General features: G+C 38.0%; 1 protein-coding gene across 1 annotated transcript in view; it reads right to left on the reverse strand.

The window, feature by feature from the left end:
* LOC102216929 (probable G-protein coupled receptor 158) overlaps positions 1-19,454 on the reverse strand; it is an 82,292-nt gene that overhangs the window by 7,951 nt on the left and 54,887 nt on the right. Inside the window, exons 6-9 of the mRNA XM_014470823.2 lie at positions 19,031-19,140; positions 16,726-16,964; positions 9,930-10,068; positions 5,020-5,125 (exon numbers count right to left, since the gene is read on the reverse strand). Of these exons, the coding sequence (XP_014326309.1) occupies positions 5,020-5,125; positions 9,930-10,068; positions 16,726-16,964; positions 19,031-19,140 (594 nt within the window). The remainder of the gene's footprint in view (positions 1-5,019; positions 5,126-9,929; positions 10,069-16,725; positions 16,965-19,030; positions 19,141-19,454) is intronic.

Below are 19,454 nucleotides of genomic sequence, written 5' to 3' on the forward strand. Positions count from 1 at the left end.
CAAAAACTGTCTTCCCATTGACCATATAACTGCACAATTTGACATTTTGAAAATAAATTTGTTTAATGGAAACACACCAATTTCGAAAAACCTGTCGATTTTTGATAAAAAGCTGGCTCTAGGTGCTTTGTATACTGCAACAAAATTGGTTTATTTCGCAAAACTGCAATCAAAAAACTTTTTTTGCAACACACAAGTCACAACTAGGTGTTACTACTGGTACAAACCACGAAGAAGACCACAACGGTAGGAAGTAGGTTGAAAATCGTGGTGCGACATGTTTTTATTTATGATTTATTATGTGAACAAACATATTTACATGTGATTTTAATTGCATTTCTTATTCAGTGGACACACCACAATTGCAAAATTTTATTTATTTTTTGTGCCCATTTGTAATTGAAACACCTCTACTGAAAGAAAAATTCTGTAAAAAAAAAAAAAATCGAGCACTTAGTGAAATTCTGCAAGAAGGAAAAAAACAGACAATGGTAAGCTGGTGAAAAATGTATGTCTTCTTTCTGAATGTTTGGAATATGGAGAAGTTAAGGTGACATCTACCATCAGATTGACTTTGGACTCACACTGTAGAATCCTGACACAGCTTATCTGTGAGGTGGATTTTCATCCAAGGCTGTGCATTCTCCAATGGCTGTGGCAAAAAGCACGCATGAATACAGAATAGATTGAAAATGTCCTCAAGGAGGAACTTCTTCCAACAGCCCAGACACAATCTGGTGAGGATCTCTGTATTTCAAGCATTATTGAGCATCGCGTAATGCAGCCGAAGAGATAACAAAGTGGCTCAAAGATTAAAACCCCAGCGAGAGCCGCTCACAAAGCAGGTGGCTGAACAACTCTAAGCACCGATAAGATGAGAATGAGTCACTATCAGTCAGGATCTGACCCAGGAGGTGAGACGCAGCGTTCCAGACTGAGCTGCAGAAAGAAAAGCGAACAATGAAATGCTGAACCATCAAGTATATTTAATTCATCTCTCTGTTGTGATTAGTTGGTTTTTTTTTTTGGTAAATCGGCAGGCATAAATAAACTCAATGTATTTGCAAACAAAAGTCCTGAGAACTTGAAATGATTTGATGTTCTTTGGTAAACTTTTGAAACATGGAGAAAAACCAGAAAAACATTTTGTACTTCAAAAACCTTCAGCCATGAAAGTCAAGAGTTTCTCATTAATGTATAGGAGGACCCAAATGCAGGAAGGAGGATGTAAGAATCATAGAAAGCTTTGTTTTCATAAACTAAGTGCCAAGAAACAAGAATGGTGAAACAAAGGCATTGAAGAACCAAAACTAATACAATACCAGGCAAGACATGAAGCACAAAGCGAATTTAGACCACAAGACAGCAGGACAACAGGAGCAACAATAGGTTTGACAGAGGAAGGATCTGGCAAGGGAATGGCTCAATAGAGAGGCTTAAATGCCAGGGAGGGCCGATTGCTCAAATGCTGAGCAGGAGGGAGGCTGCTAACAGACTGCAGCTGTAGGGAAAAGCAGCGAGATAGAGAGAAATAAAGAGACAGGCAGGGAAATGACGCTAAATACGCAGGTATCAGTGACAGTGATCAGAATCCAAAACACAAGGACACCCTGAAAGCACCACGACTGAAAATGAAAGTGATTGACTAAAGTTCACAGAATCAGTAGAGACCTTTCATTAGGGACAGCACTGAACACGTCAAATCAATATAAAACCTAGATTTCATTTGCTAATACAATCTGGTATGTAAATACTTTTTGGTCTTTTCTTCTGTTTTGATGGATTAGAAGTGGAGAAGGACTTGGTCCAGTCCCAGTGGGGTCATAAAAATGCGCTGCATGCAGGAGTTACTTCACGGATCTGAATGGCGACAGTTTACTGCTAGGTGGGCGTGGCTTCGTATGACCCCACAACAAAACACTTTACGGTTCACTTTTTGTTTTAAATTAGAATCTACAATCTCAAAGATGAAGGGGAATTCATGTTCCAAATGGAAAAATCGCAGATTTAATAGATTAATTCATTAAATAGAAGGTGACTGTAAGCTAACTCTAAGCTGAATCGTCTCGCGGTCTTAAGAGACGGGGTCATTCAGACCCCACATTGTTTTTTACTGTGTGTACTGTCCGGCGGGGTCACACTGACAGAGGTTTTTTTTTGTGTGTGTGGTTTCGGGAACTGACGGTCTAACGGTCCTTTACCATTAAGTGATGTTTTACTACTTACAAAGATAATAGGGTTGCTGTCTAGGGGCAGGCGAACTGCAGTATGTTCTTTTCTGCACAGATATATAAAATCTGGTCTCATAACAAATGGAGGTGCATCAGAAAAGATGTCTGTGTTTATTTAGTTTTATCTTCTATTTAATGCTTTCCTGGTCTCTAAGTTATGTCTGTGGGATTGGAGGAACATTGCACTCTTAACTTTACCTTCTTCCTGTTCATTTTCTTATTTTGATACATCCAAAAACATTAGTATAGGTCTTAATGTGTGTTATAAGTTTATATAAATCTAACTGTAATGATTGCACAATAAAACTGCTTTTTTTTCATAGATTTTTGCATCCTCGACCAGTACTGTTATTGCTAATCCTCAGCAAATTACTTTTATCGCCCCAAGAGAACATGAACAGCAGGGTGTGAAAAATGCACACTGATGTTGGTATTTGTTTATTTAATATTTGAACAGATTTTTTTTTTCAGTCAATAAATACAACACGACTACGTATTTTCTCTCGTTTTAACTGCTTGAGGTCAAATATACCGCAGACGATGCAAGGTTTTTGAGCAACAGCAGAAAGGATGAGTATGTACAGTATCTCAATTTGACTTTCCGCGTTTGACTCTTTGCAAAAACTAGTGAAATTAAGAATGTTGAAAAGACAAAAAGCAAGATCAAACAAATTGTATTGGTAATAAACAAATTAAATTAAATAAGATTAATTTTCAGTAGGACTAACTTTCCAGGAAATGAGGAAACGGATCAAAATTAAAACCAAAAAACAAAGATGAAAACGTTAAAACAAAAGAAATGTTAAAATGCTTTATGTCATGTACTTATTAAAAATAAAATATGAAGCGATTCTTAACGTAAAGGATTGATAAGAGAGAGAGAGATGCTGCCTTCTTATTAAAAACCCCACTCTGTAGCGTTTGTTCAGGGTTTTTTTTTCCAAACTGTGCACAAGACAATCAGATTTATGTAGAAATATAAACGACAACACAACAAACAGATATTAAATTTCCACCTTTGTTGGAATTACACATACGGGGACAGAGAGGATGTCCAAATATTTGGTCGGGCTCCACGAACAGATGCTCTATGAAATTAACGTCCTCCCATTGCGCTCAATTATCCCAGCGTGCTCAACTGGGTTGCGCTTCTGAGGAGCCTAATTAAGAAAGCATAAAAAAACAGGGAGAACATTTCTCACGCAGCAGGAGAAAGAAACGTTTCCCATCAGCCCTAAAGACACCCGCAGGAGTACTCAGCTAAATTACAATAACCACTTAAACAGTCTGATTGAGTTTAAGGTAATGATGGTAAATGAGCCAGTGTGGATTTGAGCGTCGCAGCTTGCTGATATCAAATGGACTTAGGCTGATGAATAATGTGCCGTAAATGGATATTTACAGCGCGTTAGTAGAACAGCCTCCTCGATGGAGATTTGTTTTTGAATGCTATCCATCCTCCAATACAGCGGCAACATTTTCTCAGTCTGATATTATTAGTTTATGAGCGGGCTGTTATGCAATTTGAGAGCAGGGTTTCACTTTGTTTTATTTATAAAAAGTAAGCACAAAGAGAAAGAAATTTGATTGTGTTCTCGTGTGGAAAAGAAGGTTTTACAGCTACTAATTTGCACTTTTATGTAAAATCAATTGGACTTGTTTGATGTTTAGAAGGTCACCTACTAAACTTCAGTAGGTGTTTAGTTTTTTATATGTTTTTTAAATTACTATTTAATTGAAATAAACCTACAAAATGTCCACACTCATGCCTCTGCTGACATCACACGAGGCAAAGCGTCTTTAGAGAAAATCCATTTTTTATTTTCTTGTTTCCTCTTTATTTACATGTGTTTGTTTGTTTTTTAAATCAAATCCACTGTCCTAGAAAATAACTACTACATAACTATTTACAGTGATACACGTCGAATACCACGTTGACTTATTTTACAGGTGGTGAAGTTGCATTAAAATCTATTTAAAACATTTCTGAAGCCAATATTTCTCATCATTGGTATTTGCTACAGCTTTGCTGTTAACAGCAGCTTTCATCTTTGCTTTAGGGTCATCAGAGGCAAACCCTGGGTGAGACACTTGAAAATGGATCCTTTGCAACTCAAATACAAATTAGATTTTTCTTGTTTGGCGTAGAAATCTGTCAAAAGAAGCCTACTAATACAAAGTGATCAGATCAGTGCATAAAGCTGCATTTGCTGAAATGCTGCAATATAAATCTATAAGTTATTACTGTCAGAGTACATTTGTTGGTGAAATAATAATAATAAAAAAAAAACACCTCCATAAAATAACAGAATTAAAACAGTTGCTTTGTAAACCATCGAAATGTCAGGCATGAAAAGGGTGATAGTATTCATCAGTAGTCCTGCACTTAGTACTACATTTTAAAATATTCCCCCATAAATCTAAAGTTAAGAAAAAATACATTGAAAGATTTATTAGGCCATTCAAATGACTGAAAATCAAAGTGAGTACGTAAAAGAAAAAAATTAGAAGCTATGCGTCGCTTTATTTCTTTCGTGTGTATGGTTCATGTAACTTTTTACAATGATCTCAATCCTTGGCAATTAGAGTAAAACAGAATTCCTTCACATTTGAATACAGTTTTCTTTTGTATATTGCTTCACCACTGGAAAATATATCAAATCCAAAAGACTTAAACATGTTTGGATTCATATAAAAACACAGTATAAATCTGGCCTCGCTGACAACATCAGAGTTGAGCCCCGACTCGGAACGGTAGTCGACATGTTTTGTAAAACCGTCTTGTTACCTTTGGAACGAGCAGCAGCCCCAGAGTTACAGTCACAGTCAGGTGAGTGTGAGCAAAGAACAGCATGAGCATCCAGTCCGGGTGAAGCCCTGCAGCCAGAGAGAACCTGCAGGTAAACATCAAACCAAGAGCTTTTTATTTAAAACAGCAGAATGATAATTATTCCTAATGCTATTCACATAACAGAACTGGTCAACTATTGCAGTTATTATAATGTTCACTGCTGCTTCTTTTGAGGTTTGATGCTTAAGTCTCCTTTAAGCTTAATTTTTGATTTCAATAAGAGTAATGATTTTCGCACCATGATTGTAAATATTTCTGAACAGCTACAAGGTTTTTTTAATTTTTTGTTATAAACTACGACAAAATGTCGCATGGCGGACAAAAAGCCAAGAACATAAAACCAAGAACATAAATATACAAAAAGTATATTTACAAGACAAACAACAGGTCTAAGATTTGTGGTATTAATTTTTATTTATTTGCTTGTGTTTTAATGTTTTTAAATGATCTAGTTTCCCATTATGTAGTTTGATTTTGATCTGCTTACATGGAAACTTTGTGGGTGAAACATTGAGTCCCAACTGGTCACATCTGGCGGCCTGTAACGAACCTGCAGCAGGTTCTTGTTTGTGTCACGTTCCAATTGTTAAAGCCCCATTAATTAAATGTTTGTAGTTTGCTTGGATTGCTTACAAAAAGACTCTAAATGTCTGTAGTAATTCAAATATCCAGTAGAAAGGACTACCATGACTGATAAATTAAAAAGGTAACTTGTCCAGCTCTAGGCTGTGTCGTGACTACTAAGAAATAATGCGCAGTCTGAGATAAAAGAAAACATTAAAATAGACTATTCCGGTGTTAGTCTTTGATTTCACAGGAACAAACACATCCAGTCTTATCTCCGTTCTACAGCAGCTCAAATTAGTTAAAGTTTGGATTGTGCTGCTTTTAATTTCATCTGAAAGCAGCTTTTTATACGATATTCCCGCTGTTCAATGCCTGCACAGTGGAAGAGAATGTACAATTTTGTGAAAATTTAAACAAATGATCTTTTCCTTTCTGCCTGGCTGAGCTCAAAGCGGGTCACCAAAAAGAAAAGTCAATCACAGAAAGTTTTACAGCAGAATGTGTGACAAATGAAACCTATTTCCCAAGGCAACTAACTGCAAACAGCAGCTGAGGTTTTATTCCTGCTGTGACTCAGATGAAACATCCTTTGCTTTATAAATACTGCTGAAATTCAAGCCTTCTTCAGTCACGATCTTTCTAACTTCAAAGAGCCAACTCCCCTGTTTTCAAAGTTAAATAGACGAAGATCGCTGAGAAACACTGAGCTGCAGAGTAAGTGGATCACATTTATCACAAAATATTAAATTTTGCATGACAGGGGTCTTTCTGTAAGTTCTCTCTCTGGGTACTCCAGGTCTCCAACAGAGACAATGCTAATATGTAGGGATGCACGATATTATCGGCGTGGTATCAGTATCAGCCGATATTAGCTGTAAATTTTAATATCGGCCATTCTGTCGAAATAACTCCTCGATATAAAAGGCATTGTTTTTATATGACAAACCAGTGACAATGGTGCCTGCAGCTCAGCACGTCAAATTCGCTCTGTTTCAGTGTCGTCATTGTCGTGGAGAATAATTTTTTTTTACATTGAATAAATTTAACACTAAACATAATGTAAGTTGAAAGTGTTGCATCATTTTCAGCCTCCTTTTGTAGCATATGTATTTGGTAGCAGGCTAAATTCTCAAAAACAATGCAGTATTTTATTTCCACGGTAGAAAAAACCAGATAGTTTCAGTAAGTATGTATAGGAAAAAATTTCGGTATCAGCCAAATGAGTTTTAATATATTGGACAATGACCAAAAATCCAAGATCAATTGGATTAGCATCCAGTTGACACAGCCTAGATTAGCATCCCTGCTAATATGAAATGTAGTCAAAGTTTTAATTGATATGTTTCTAACTTACCAGTTAGACTGGTACAACTGGCTACTTACAGGAAGTTAGAAGCTAGCTAACAGGACGTTCATTCTATAATGTGTGATTTTTTTTTTTATCTCTGTCCTTTTGTCAAGGCACTGTAGTTTGATTGCATCTTTGCATCTAAAATATGAATGTTCATCAGTGCTGCGTTACTGTTTAATTTTAATGCTTCTGCCTAACAGCAAGAACGCGCATCTATTTTTAATCTTATCAGTGCTCCCAAGTCCTCACTTAGAAAACTTATTATTGTCTGTTCAAAAAATTACCCAGAAATCACTAACAGACATCAAAACATAATTTGAATAATTTCCATTTGTCAACATGTTAGATATATGTTTTTAAATGTCACTACTCTAACGATCCTCTGTGTTTATCAAAGTTTGGGATTTGCAAAAATGACATAAAGGTAACATAAGTTTTTTCTTTACTGACGGGTATATTCCTTTGCTTCCCTTATAAATTTTAGATTTTCTACTGGTTTTGTTTTTGATTTTACCTCTAACTCACCAACAATGTGGCATTTTATTATGTTTTGTAAACTGTCTACATCAACGATTTAAATGGATCAAGAAGATTCAAGCACAAAACCTCGTCAACAGCAATGTGTGAGACTGAAGCAAAAAGCATCATCATTCAGCAACAGGTTTTATTCCCCACATCCGTGATTCATTCACGCCCACATTGTACTGAGATGAGTTTGAAGTGTAGAGTCCTCAATAGAATCAGGAAAAAGATATATTAAGAGTTTCTTTTCATTTTTTATTTAAGTCACTAAAGGTCAGAAAAGTTGCCAACAGTGAATATTACCTGAGGGTTTTATGTTTTTCAAGATGCATACTTTTCCAGTTTTACGCCTGGTTCCTCCCACTGTCTCCAAAAAGATGCATCAAAGTGACTGATTGGCCACTGTAGATTGCAATTAGGTGTGAATATGTATGAATTGTTATCTGTAACACTGTATTTTTCTTGCCCTGTGATGGACTGGCAACCGGCCCAAGAGGGACTCCACCTCTTGCCCCATGACCCAGGTCACTACTGCACCTCCAAGCAAAATTAAGCTAGGATGGATGGATGGATGATGCAAACGCTGCTTCAAAAATTGCTCATACAATTTAAAAACAGAAGAGAAAAAAGAAAACTAAGACTCTGATAAATGCCTGAACAGTGAACCCCAGCATTTACTGAGGAATTCCACCTTGAATGTAACTTTACAACCACTGACAAGCCATTGCATCACAGTATCACTGTTTCTATCTATTGTGCAACTGAGTTTAAGGGGGAAAAAATCCCTTTAAGCCATGTTATCCTTTAGTCCCCATAAATTCCCAGGAGAGCTCTTAAGACTGTTTAGTTTGAATGAACCTGAAGGTTTGATGCAGTGCTGGGAATTTGCTGCATCATGAGTCAAAATTCCCAGCTCTAGCAATCCGGTTCTGTGTTTCACTAACCAGGACTGGTTAGTGAAACATTGCTAGCTGTTAATTTTAGGAAAACCTTACAAACTGGAAGGAGTATTTATACGACCTTAGTATTCAAATCCAGCATATAGCAGATTAGTTTTGTTTAACCTACAACTTCAAAATAGTTATGTGCATACCTGATGAGCAGTGGAAGAACTACTGCTTAATTCAGTGCGACAGGGACTGACATCAACAAACAGCGTGTGAAAAACAGAGTTTATTTTAGTTTCTGGCACAGTACATCGCTGCTTTTTCTCTCCCCGAGGAAGATATAATTTATGCTATCCTTTAAACTGTCTCACCCTGTACTCTGCTGACTCTGTTCATTTCCCTGACGAAAGAGCTGCATAAAGATGTCTTCTTTTCCCCGAGATGATATGTGCCCGTACAGCTTCAACAAGAAGATATCTACATGTAAGTGGTTAAATATTAAATTTATAAAGATCTTGACATTATTGTACAAAGTTTGATTTTATTGTTTTATTATTAGTCATGTGTTTCTATTTTTTTAGTGTATTGAATTGTGGTAGCAGCTTTTATTAGCACACGATGTCCAAGACAAATTTTCCCTATGGGGACAAAAACATATCTGTCAATCTGGCTAGTTATCTAGCTGTCCAGCTATCCATATAGATAGATATATAGATAGATAGTTAGACAGCTAGATAGACAGATGGATACATAGATGGGTACCTGTCTATCTAGCTAGATAGATAGATAAATAGATATCTGGGTATATGTATCTAGTTAGCTACCCGGGCGAGATACTGTCACATAAATTATCTGATAAGACCTAAAGCTGGGGTATGTAAATTTACAAATATAAAAATATGTAAATACATATTTGTTAAATTATTTTGTGACAGTATAATACTAATAAATAATCAGTGAAAAGATCAAGGTCCTCCGCATCCTTCCAGTGCTCTTATTGTCATCTGCAGAAATGCACCGCTCCCAGTCAAAATCAACCAATCAGAGCCAGGAGGCATGTCTTAGTGCTGTCAATCACACTCATGTATGTGCTGCTAAATTGTGCTAATAGCTGAGAAACAACTTACTGTTCCAGGAAAACATCTAATCCGCAGTCATTGGTGGCAAAGCTAACTAGCCTTAGCGTCCATGTCGGGCTGTTCTGTGGCGAACCGGTTGTAGTGTAGCAGCGAGCAAAGAGGAAGCTGTGAGCAGAGCATTCAAGAGTGATTGACAACACTAAGACCCGCCTCCTGGCTCTGATTGGTTGTTTCTGATAGAGCTGTGTATTTGTTCAGATGACAGCAGGAGTATAGGGGGACGATTTCATTCGCAGGTTATCTGTCTCATATTACAGTGTTACGACGTAGTGATACAAATATGCAAAAAAAAAAACATATTGTTTATAAAAGTCACATACTCCAGCTTGAAGCACACGTAATGAAGAGGGAATAGTTTGATGATCCATCACATTGACCCACCTGATGATGTGGAAGATGGCTGATATGAGGAGCTCGTTGTAGATGGCTACAGCAATGTACCGCGGCTCGTGGAAAGCAGAAGGGATGGTGCGGACGGCATAGCACAGGTACACACCCCACAGTAGGAACAGGAACTCAGCTGAAACAAAGACAGGCCAGCTGGTAAAGGTTCACCAGATTTGAAGTTGTTTGAATGTCAAATGCATTACTGTACTCATTTTCTAAATTAAAAAAAGATAAATAAATAAATATCTAGCGTGGATCTGCTTGATGTCCACCAGATGTCTTTTTTTCTTTATCTCAGTACAAATCCAGATGTTCTGTAAAGGTTCGTTAGAGAACATTTTTGTGCTTTAACATCAACCTGCCACTGGGGCTAGAAATGGAAATTAGCCACCTGGCTATAATCTTTTGTATTTACACGTATATTATTACGTATTGTCCCAATTTAAAACATAAACTTGAACTTAACAAACAGGCATCATGAAGACTGAGAAACACAGCAGACACTCAGGGAAGGAAAGTTGTGGAAAAGTTCATGACAGTGTTATAAAAACACCTGGTCTTATGGGGTATGCTAATTTTTTCACGATCTTAGATACTTTTCAGAAAACATGAACTGATAACTGACATTTGTCGATGCCTTCATTGTATCTTTCAGATGTTTTCCGCTTCCAAAGTTCAACATTCACTTTGATTGACTTCAGTTTTTTGCCACAAAGTATAAGAAATGAAAACATCGCAGAGCTGATTACCTGTTATCTGCCGCCGCAACCACTGTGCTCTTCATAAAGCCCTTTTTGCTAACTATTCCCAGGATGAACTTTGAGGCCAAACAACAAAAAGCCTTTTCCATTAGCGACCATATTGTATATAATTCTCTGAGTAGCTGCAGGCATTCTGTCACCTACCTTTAACTCCCTCCATGAAATAGTCATCTTTGTGAAAGCCTCGGCAATATGTACCCTTCAGGAAAACATTGTATCCATTGTGCTTGTAATGAGCCATCCACAGTCCTTATATCAGACAGCTGTGGTCGTGTTACTGGGATTATTCTTTAGCTCTCCTAACATGAAGGACATCAGGAATACTGCAAATGTAGCACCACATTAGTGAGGAGAATAGTTTCCCATCACCTGAAACAATTCACAATCAAATGCTACAGGTAAAGTAACCACATGCACTTAACCTTAAAGGGGCGGTGTTATGTATTTTCCGGGCACATAGTGTCCTATTACAGAGCATTGAAGTAACTATGTTACCTTTGGTTATAAAAATGCTGCACATATCAAATACGACTTAAAAGAAATTCGTTTGACTAAGAAATCACACATTAATAAGTTTGTCCATGTGATGTCATTATAAAAAAAAAAGGCGCCATCATCCTCCAACTACTTCCTGTCTTCTTCGTGGTTTGCACCAGTGGCAACGTCTGGTTGTTGATCACGTGACTCGTGTGACGTGCAAAAATGTTTCCAGTGTAGGTTTGTGAAATAGACCAATTTCAATATGGCCCAAAATGGTGGTATTTGTGAAAAACGATATAAAAAAAGCACATCCTACTAAAAAACATTGAAATTGACGGGTGTAAAAGTAAAAAGAAAAAAGTTTAAAGGGTATGAATAGTCCTTCACACAGCAATATACTGCTTTAAATACGGTTAAACTTTCAACCCCTCCTCCAAATCCTATTATAAAGCAATAAAGAATTATAAATTAATCCTCTTCCCATGACGGCAGTGTTTGTTATCCTCTTATCATGGAGCCGAGTTATAAAATAGGGTAATTTACAGAGAGGACGTTGAGAAGAGACGCCTGCCTTCATTGTTACAGGACAATATTTCAGAACAGGCGATCCAGTGTGTGGCTGCAAATTTGCTCATTATCACCTAATGAAATTTTAAAGTATCAAAAAATCTAAAGTGATTATTGTAGCATGCAAAGCAACGGAGTCTGTCTCTGCACTGTGAAATTATGTTCTGGATCAATAGAGTATGATCAAACATAAAAGCATCATCTATCACTGGCAGAAACAGAGTCATTTGAAATATAAATTTAATTTTGCACACCCTTTTTGTGAACTTTCCAATGAGGCTCAAAGTGATTCACTGACTTTTTTTAGATTATGTTTTTTTTTCTTTTTTTCTGTTTGCAAAATTAACAAACTATCACAAATAAGACATGAGGCCTGTCACTGTAACAAATTTTGCTGGACAATACAGAAAAAATTGTCTCAAAAGAAAACAACACTGGGGCTGGAAAACATTTTAAATAACAAAAACAACAAATGGATTGTGAAGTCTCAGAAAGCAAAACTGCACTTCAAATAATAATAACCATTCAGTTTGCACAAGAAAAACAGGCAAAGGTGCCAGAAAGTGCAAAGTGACTACTTTGTACTGGGTGACAAATGTTTCTGAAAATGGCGGCTTTGCAAAAATATTAGAAGGAATGTCGCTTTAACAATTGTTGTCCATATAAAAATGTGTGTGCTCATTTTAATTTATCATGTGGTGGTTGTTGGTTTTTTTTTTTTTGCTTATTGTGGCAGGTTGAGGAATTAAATCTCAATCTTATTTTTAATTAATATTTAGGAGTATGCACTGTCTTTAAATCATCACTAACTACACAGAAAGTATTCATATGTCAAAACATGATGATGCAAGAACCCACACACACACACGCAGACACACGCACGCACACACACCCCCACAGTGCACGCTCACACACATATATTTCTGTTTGCTATTCTACAATGGCTGATGTAAATCTGGGCTGCAACCAATGATTATTTTAGTTATCAATTAATCAAGTATCCTGACGATTAATCAGTTAATAGGGTAAAAAAAAAAACACATTCTACAGAAATATCACCTAACCACTTAAGCCTGTTTATGCTATATTAAAATACATTAAAGGATGCAAATGAACAAAAACAATCAATTCTCTTTTTAAACAAGAAAATAAATATTTTATTGCCTGAAATGCAAAACTGTTGCATTCCTGTAGTAAATCTGATCCGGGTAAAGCTACAGCTATAACGCCTGGAGAGTTTTGGCTAAATCAGTCTTTAAGTCATATAAAAAAATATATATATATATTTCAGGAAGAAATAACTATTGCATCATGCAGGTACATATAAATCATCCACACAAACATTTTTTTCCTTTTACAAAGAGGGCTTTTCTACAACACTTGCCAACGAGAACAAGCAAGAAAAAACAGGACTGCTTTTCAAAAACGGGGTGTCATGCAGCATTGATGAAATGCTCTGCAGCTGCTTCAGAAGGTGCTCCCTGTCCCTCTGCAGTCTCCGCAGCACGTCGGCGCGTTCTCTCCGGCTGTCAGAGCAAACAGCAGGGCTTCCTCTCTTCCTAGCTTGTCTACACACATTCAGAGGAACAACCGGAGGGATTCCTGTGCGCGCTCCGAAACGAAGCGCACACATTTGTTTGAAGATGTTGCCGGTTTGCAGAAGCACACACACACACACACACACCCACACACACACCCATTTCTCTCTGTAGATACTTTGTGCCGTCTCCAGAGTGTCCTTAGCTGTTCTCCCTCCACATGCTTGTCTTTCTGAAGTTCTGGTGGAAATGTCTCTCCGCATCGATGGCTACTACCCACCAGCATTTCCCCTCCCTCACTCCGTCTTTTCTTTCCCTGCCACCTCCAGTCTCTCAGTCTGCATGTCTGTCAGTTTTCAGTAGGATCTCTGAGGGATTCCTCGTTTTTCCCTTTTCAAACAGGATTAGTGTCCCCTGCTGCCAGACTGGCTCCAGTGAGGTGCACATCGCTGCCTCCTGCCTCTAGAATCAGTCACCGAAGAACAAGCACTGTAACACAAGCTGAAGGCCATCTGGGTCATCTTGAACAGAAACACTGCATGGTTCCAAGAATTATTGCAATTTATGATGAGAGCGGTGTGGTTTAGGGTGAAAAGTACGAACTCAGGAATCTTTATCCACACAATCCAGGACAACAATGAGGCCCTGACGATTTTATTTGGTACATGTTCTCTGCAGATGAGCCTCCTAAATATGTATGTGCGTTGGTGATAAGATGGTAAGCAAGCTTTCAAAAAAGTGGTTATATAAGAAGACTTATGGTCTGAAATTCTCTATACGCACTTCTTATGAAACGAAGACAATGCCATTTGTCAAAACATCAATAGTACACGAACACACACATGTATATACGTATATATTTCTGTTTCCTCTGTTACGATTGTTGCTGTAAATCTGGGCTGCAGCTATCGATTATTTTAGTTAGCATTTAACCGGCTATTCTGACGATTAATCGGGAAAAACAATAAACACTTCCTAGAGATTTTTCACTTAACCACTTAATCCTTTTTATGCACTATTCAAAACACATAAAAATACAAATGAACGAAAAATTTAATTCTTTTGTTAAATAAGAAAATAAACATTAGGTTTTTTTTCTAAAATGCAAAACTGCAAAATTCCTTTACTAAATCTGAACTGTGTACAACTAAACCTATACCACTAGAGGAGTTTTAGCTAGTTTTTATCTTAAATCCAAAATATATACATTTTAATTAGTTGACAATTATTTCAATAATCGATTAATCATGGTTATTTCGATTAATCATTTGAGTCCAATGTAAACTGTGAAGCTCTTTGGCTTCATAGTTGACTTTAAATGTGCTATACAAATAAATTTGAGATTGACAAACATGCTTCTGTCCATCTGCAGTTAAAAATTCATCCTTACTTTGTTTTTCTTTGATCAATAGTGGATTTCTTTTGCTATTTCATATTTATATTGTTTAAATACAAATGTTTCTTTTATGATTTATTTGGGGAGGACAAATCTAGACTTCTTCCAGATTGAGGGGTCCTGTGCTCCTGGGATTTTCACCCAAACAGCAGACGGCGCTGCAGATAAAATCTGCCTAAATTCAACATCTGATATCAAACAGTCTAAAGTAGACGTGCATTCCTAATTGAGCGCTAATCACAAAGTTTGCCGTCCATAGTGAAGCATTTTAGCCATTTGTGCAAGTGTGTTAACTATAAATACTTGTGTTTACCTATGAGAATTCCCTCTGTGTTTATAATACATTTTTCCTTTCTACTCTACTTGTTTGCTGTGTGCCACTTATGCAGCATGCGAACTGTGAGCTGGACCAGCATCCTGATTAACAGTCCAGCTCTGCTCTTCAGGGCTAAAGAGCCCTGAAAGGATTACTCCATCATAAAACAATTATTAAGAGACTTGTGCGGAGAAAAGGTAAATTGTACTCCCGAAATATATAATTTTATATTCAATTTTGAAATTGTGAAAGTGCTTTGAATTACAGCCTGAAATTGTCAGTTTTGAAAGAGGTAGTAGGTTTTGGAGCCCGTTGAGTCTTTCTTAAATAAAAAGCTCTTTTTATCTACAAAAGGAAACACATGAAAGCAGAGAGGTTTATCAGATTTAGAGGAGGTCACGGTGGTACCCGTTAATGTCTGCTGCATTTGAACAAGAATCCAATTTGTAAAGTTTTGCAGATAATTAGAAGAAGTCAAACTAAAGTGTCACCTGTAAGTGTGACTATATGCTTGGATGTTTGGTTTTGGAATCATCACCTCCACATAATAAGTGACGACATCATGTTTACAACAAATATGAAGGAAAAAGAGTAGAAGACCTATAAAAAGGCAAATGACTGACATTACTACAGGTAATTTATACCACCAATTCCAACAATAACCTCAGTCAGAGGGCGGTGCCAAACACACAACACATACGAGAAGAGGAAAGGCAACAATGAAACTAGGCATTACGGGAGAGATCAGATTTATTTATTTTTTTCTCCGAAGAGTTTTTGCAGCACTAGTGGCTCGTATTTTTTCCACAGTAGGCAGACAGGAAGGAGGGTGAAAGGGGGAAGACATGTGGCAAAGGTCGTCGGAACCGGGAGTCAAACCCGCGACGTCCGCGTCAAGGACTAGGGCCTCCAAACGTGGGGCGTGCTAACCCCCTGCGCCACCACAGCACGCCCCGTGATCATATTATTTTATATCTCACGTGCATGTGTACCAAATTCTGGTGAAAAATTTTTTTTGTTTTTTTCTTGAACATGGGAGTGATCGAAACGACTGAAAAATGTTCGTATCCTTTAGTGAGTAAATATGCCAGCTATGTGGAGCAGGTGATTTAATTCACTTTTGCCTTTTGCCAACACATATCCACATCTCTATTTCATCCCTTCCTGCCACTTTTTCATTCCTGAAAATAAACCATTTTTTACCTACATGGCAAACGCTTGTACTAAACTGCCTTATTAATGGAGAAAAATGGTCACTAAATTGCACAATTCTCAAGTCCTATCATCTGAAAAAATTGTATTACCTTCTATTATTATTCTAATTATATCGTTACACCTCCTTACCGCAGGCTGTGAGTAGATTAAAGAAAATGTATTTAAATTGTTGCTTGTCAAAGCGGATATGAAAGAAGCCCACTGGCAGGTACAAATCGATTCACGGTGGACACAAAACCTGAAAACTTGAGGTACAAACATAAATAAACATAAACATAAATAAAACACAAATAATACTCCTTGATTTTTTCTATTAGATTTATATTTCTCCAAACATTTCTCAGCTGAACTCCCATGACTAGGAGTCAAACAACTCTCAGTTGTTTGTAAAGTAACAAGATTACAATTGACTCGCAGGCATGGAAGTCAGGGTCACGGATTTGACCCAATCAATGACTTTCCTCTTGACCAAACTGCCAAAAAAAATAAATAAAAAAACCCCCACGCACACACTCACCCACTCCCATCATGTAGTCCCATCGGTCCAGCAGGCACATGCTGAACTGCATTCCCTCTGGTGTGAAGCCTGCGACTATCAGACTGCGACTCAGCTCCGGGCTCTGGCACACAGCCGAGGTCCAGGCCACCAGGAACCACAGCACAATGAGGAGAATCACCGCCAGCAGCCGCAGGACGCGCCAGCTAGTCATGTAAGGCGTCCTCTGGGCCGTGCGGGAGAGGAACACCTTCAGGACCCTGAGGGAAGGAAACATGGTCTGAATCTGGAAAAACTCCAAGATTATTTCCCAAAGCTGAGAAGTAGATGTTTTATCCGACATTTTCAGTTTACTTGAACTGAAAATGTATTATTAGATTGTTGCTTTGGTCGACATTCTCACATGAACCGAAACATATCCATTTCGGTTTTATGTATTTAAGTCTATCTAGCGTGCTGTGCTCCTGTACTGGATGAAATGGAAAGCAAGAGGAAGAAATGTTCTTGTTCATAAAATATAAAATACAACAATCTGAATCTGCTTTTCGTACAAATTCGCTACCGATGTGTTTGGAACAATGCATGGGTGGTTTATTTATAAGACTTCAGGTCTTGGTGGATTTGCCCGTGAGAAATGACTCACGCATGTTGCTCCGGTGAGTGCTGCAGTCGTAACCCACACTGGTTTCGGTTCCACAATCCCAGCCATTCGTTCTGAAAGCACACACGGCCCAGGAGCTCTGCGACTTTACTTGTATGAAACGAAGGGGGAAGGAAATTATCCACAGCGGTGGATTTGTGGTTGGATGCTAATTGTGGAGCTGCTGTCGGAAAGGAATCGTTTGCTCTGTACTTTGCATTGATTGACAACCTACAAACAGCGCTTCTTACAGCTGCAGTAAGTAACTTTAATAAAAAAATATTTTACAGATTTGTTAAAACTGGGTCATGACAGTTTGGTATGAGATGGATAATCTGTGAAAGAATCAAGCTCCTCTGCTGTTTCCCTGTGCTAACTAGAAGTAACCAATCAGAGCAAGGAGGAGGGTCTTAGTGCTGCCAATCAAGCTTGTATACATGCTGCTCACACCCTCCCTCTCGCTCTCTGCTATGCTACAGCGTCTCCCCTTCAACAGAGCCTGTCATGAACGCTAAGGCGAGTTAGCATGGCCAGAGATGATGAAAAACTGTTTTCCTGGAACGATAATTGTTTCTCCGCCATTAGAACATTTAGCAAAAGCACACAAGCATGATTGACAGCACTAAGACCGTCCCCCTGCCGGAGCATTTCTTCAGACATCAACTGTAGCACTGGGAGGAGGTGGAGGAACTCAAACTTTTCACAGATTATCTGTCTTATATTTTACTGTCTGTACATGGAAATTGTTTTAACAAATATGTTAAAAAAACAAAACAACAATATTTCTTTCTAAAAGTCACACACTGCAGCTTTAAGGCTTTTGTCTTGCCACATTTCGACAAAGGCCAGATTTATGAATTGCAAATCTCATAGTTCTACTACGGACAGATCCGGAGTTGAACCTCAACCTGAGCTGTAAATCTCTGCAGTTTCTCTTTCGAGCTTTTCTGACTGACTTTCTCCAGTCCAGCTACAGTGAACCTTCAGGCCTTAGTGGGTTTGCAAGTGTACTTTTTCATTTATGTATTATTTTCTTATACAGTTTTGCATAACTTTGTGTCGGCCTGCATCTCAAAATTTCAATGCCTTTAATCAGCAGTGAAGTTTGAAAAATATGTCATTCTCTGTTTATAATGCTCCTCATTGGCAGTCCGGACTGTGACAAATCCGCTTCATCTGATATCCAGTTTTGCCGCTCAGGCTGTAAGAGTTTTTCCCCCTGAGGCACACTTTCCATCTAACAAGCTCGCAAAAAGAAATAATAAAAAAAAAGTCAAATTGGTAATTTTGCCAAGAGAACTTTCTGGCCAATCTTTGACCTCCTTCTCCCATCTCAGTAATACTCGCTCCAAGCTGCAGATTAGGAACCCAGAGTGGGGCTGTGTGTGTGTATGTGTGTATGAATGCAGGCAGACGTGGAAAGATCAGACCTGATGTGAAATTTAAATGTCCATACGGGCCAAAGAAAGCACGCAATCTTTGAGAGGGAGCTGAATTATTGAAACAGAGAAAGGAGCGGAGGAGATGGTAGGATAGGAGACGTCGAGTGAGAAGTGGGGTTTGCCTATTTTTAGTTTTTGCTTTCAATTTAATATCCCCATCAGAATAATTCATAGAAAAAGAAAGGAAAAAGAGAAACATCTCAGATACAGATTACGCTCTTTGTTGTCGTTAACTCAGCCGTACCTGTACAGCTTGAGGATGATGGTGCCGTACGCGATGGCGAATCCCAGGAGGCGAACCCACCTGAGGAGGATGCATCGAAACACGCTGGGGCTGAAGTACAGGATCATCACCTGGAGCGAGAGACAAACACACCAGCATTATGGGTCATGCCGGGGTTTCTGCAAAAATGCTAAATCTTCAGAGTATTTTTGGTTTAGTTTCAAGTTCTGGTTTAGATTAGGAGTTATCAAAGTTTTTCATGCCACGCCCCCTCCAAACAGCACTAGCTTTTGTTCAGGAATCCTTTAAGCAAGCTTAAGACAATGCTACAAAATCCATAAAGAAACCTAAACTTTAAGTTTAACTTTGTTTTCTTTATTCACTACTCAACAATTATTACAATCGTTTAGCATAAATGCTGCCTCATTCTGATTTTCAATGGCCA

Source organism: Xiphophorus maculatus, chromosome 6, assembly GCF_002775205.1.
Source record: "Xiphophorus maculatus strain JP 163 A chromosome 6, X_maculatus-5.0-male, whole genome shotgun sequence".
NCBI classification, from domain to species: Eukaryota; Metazoa; Chordata; class Actinopteri; order Cyprinodontiformes; family Poeciliidae; genus Xiphophorus; species Xiphophorus maculatus.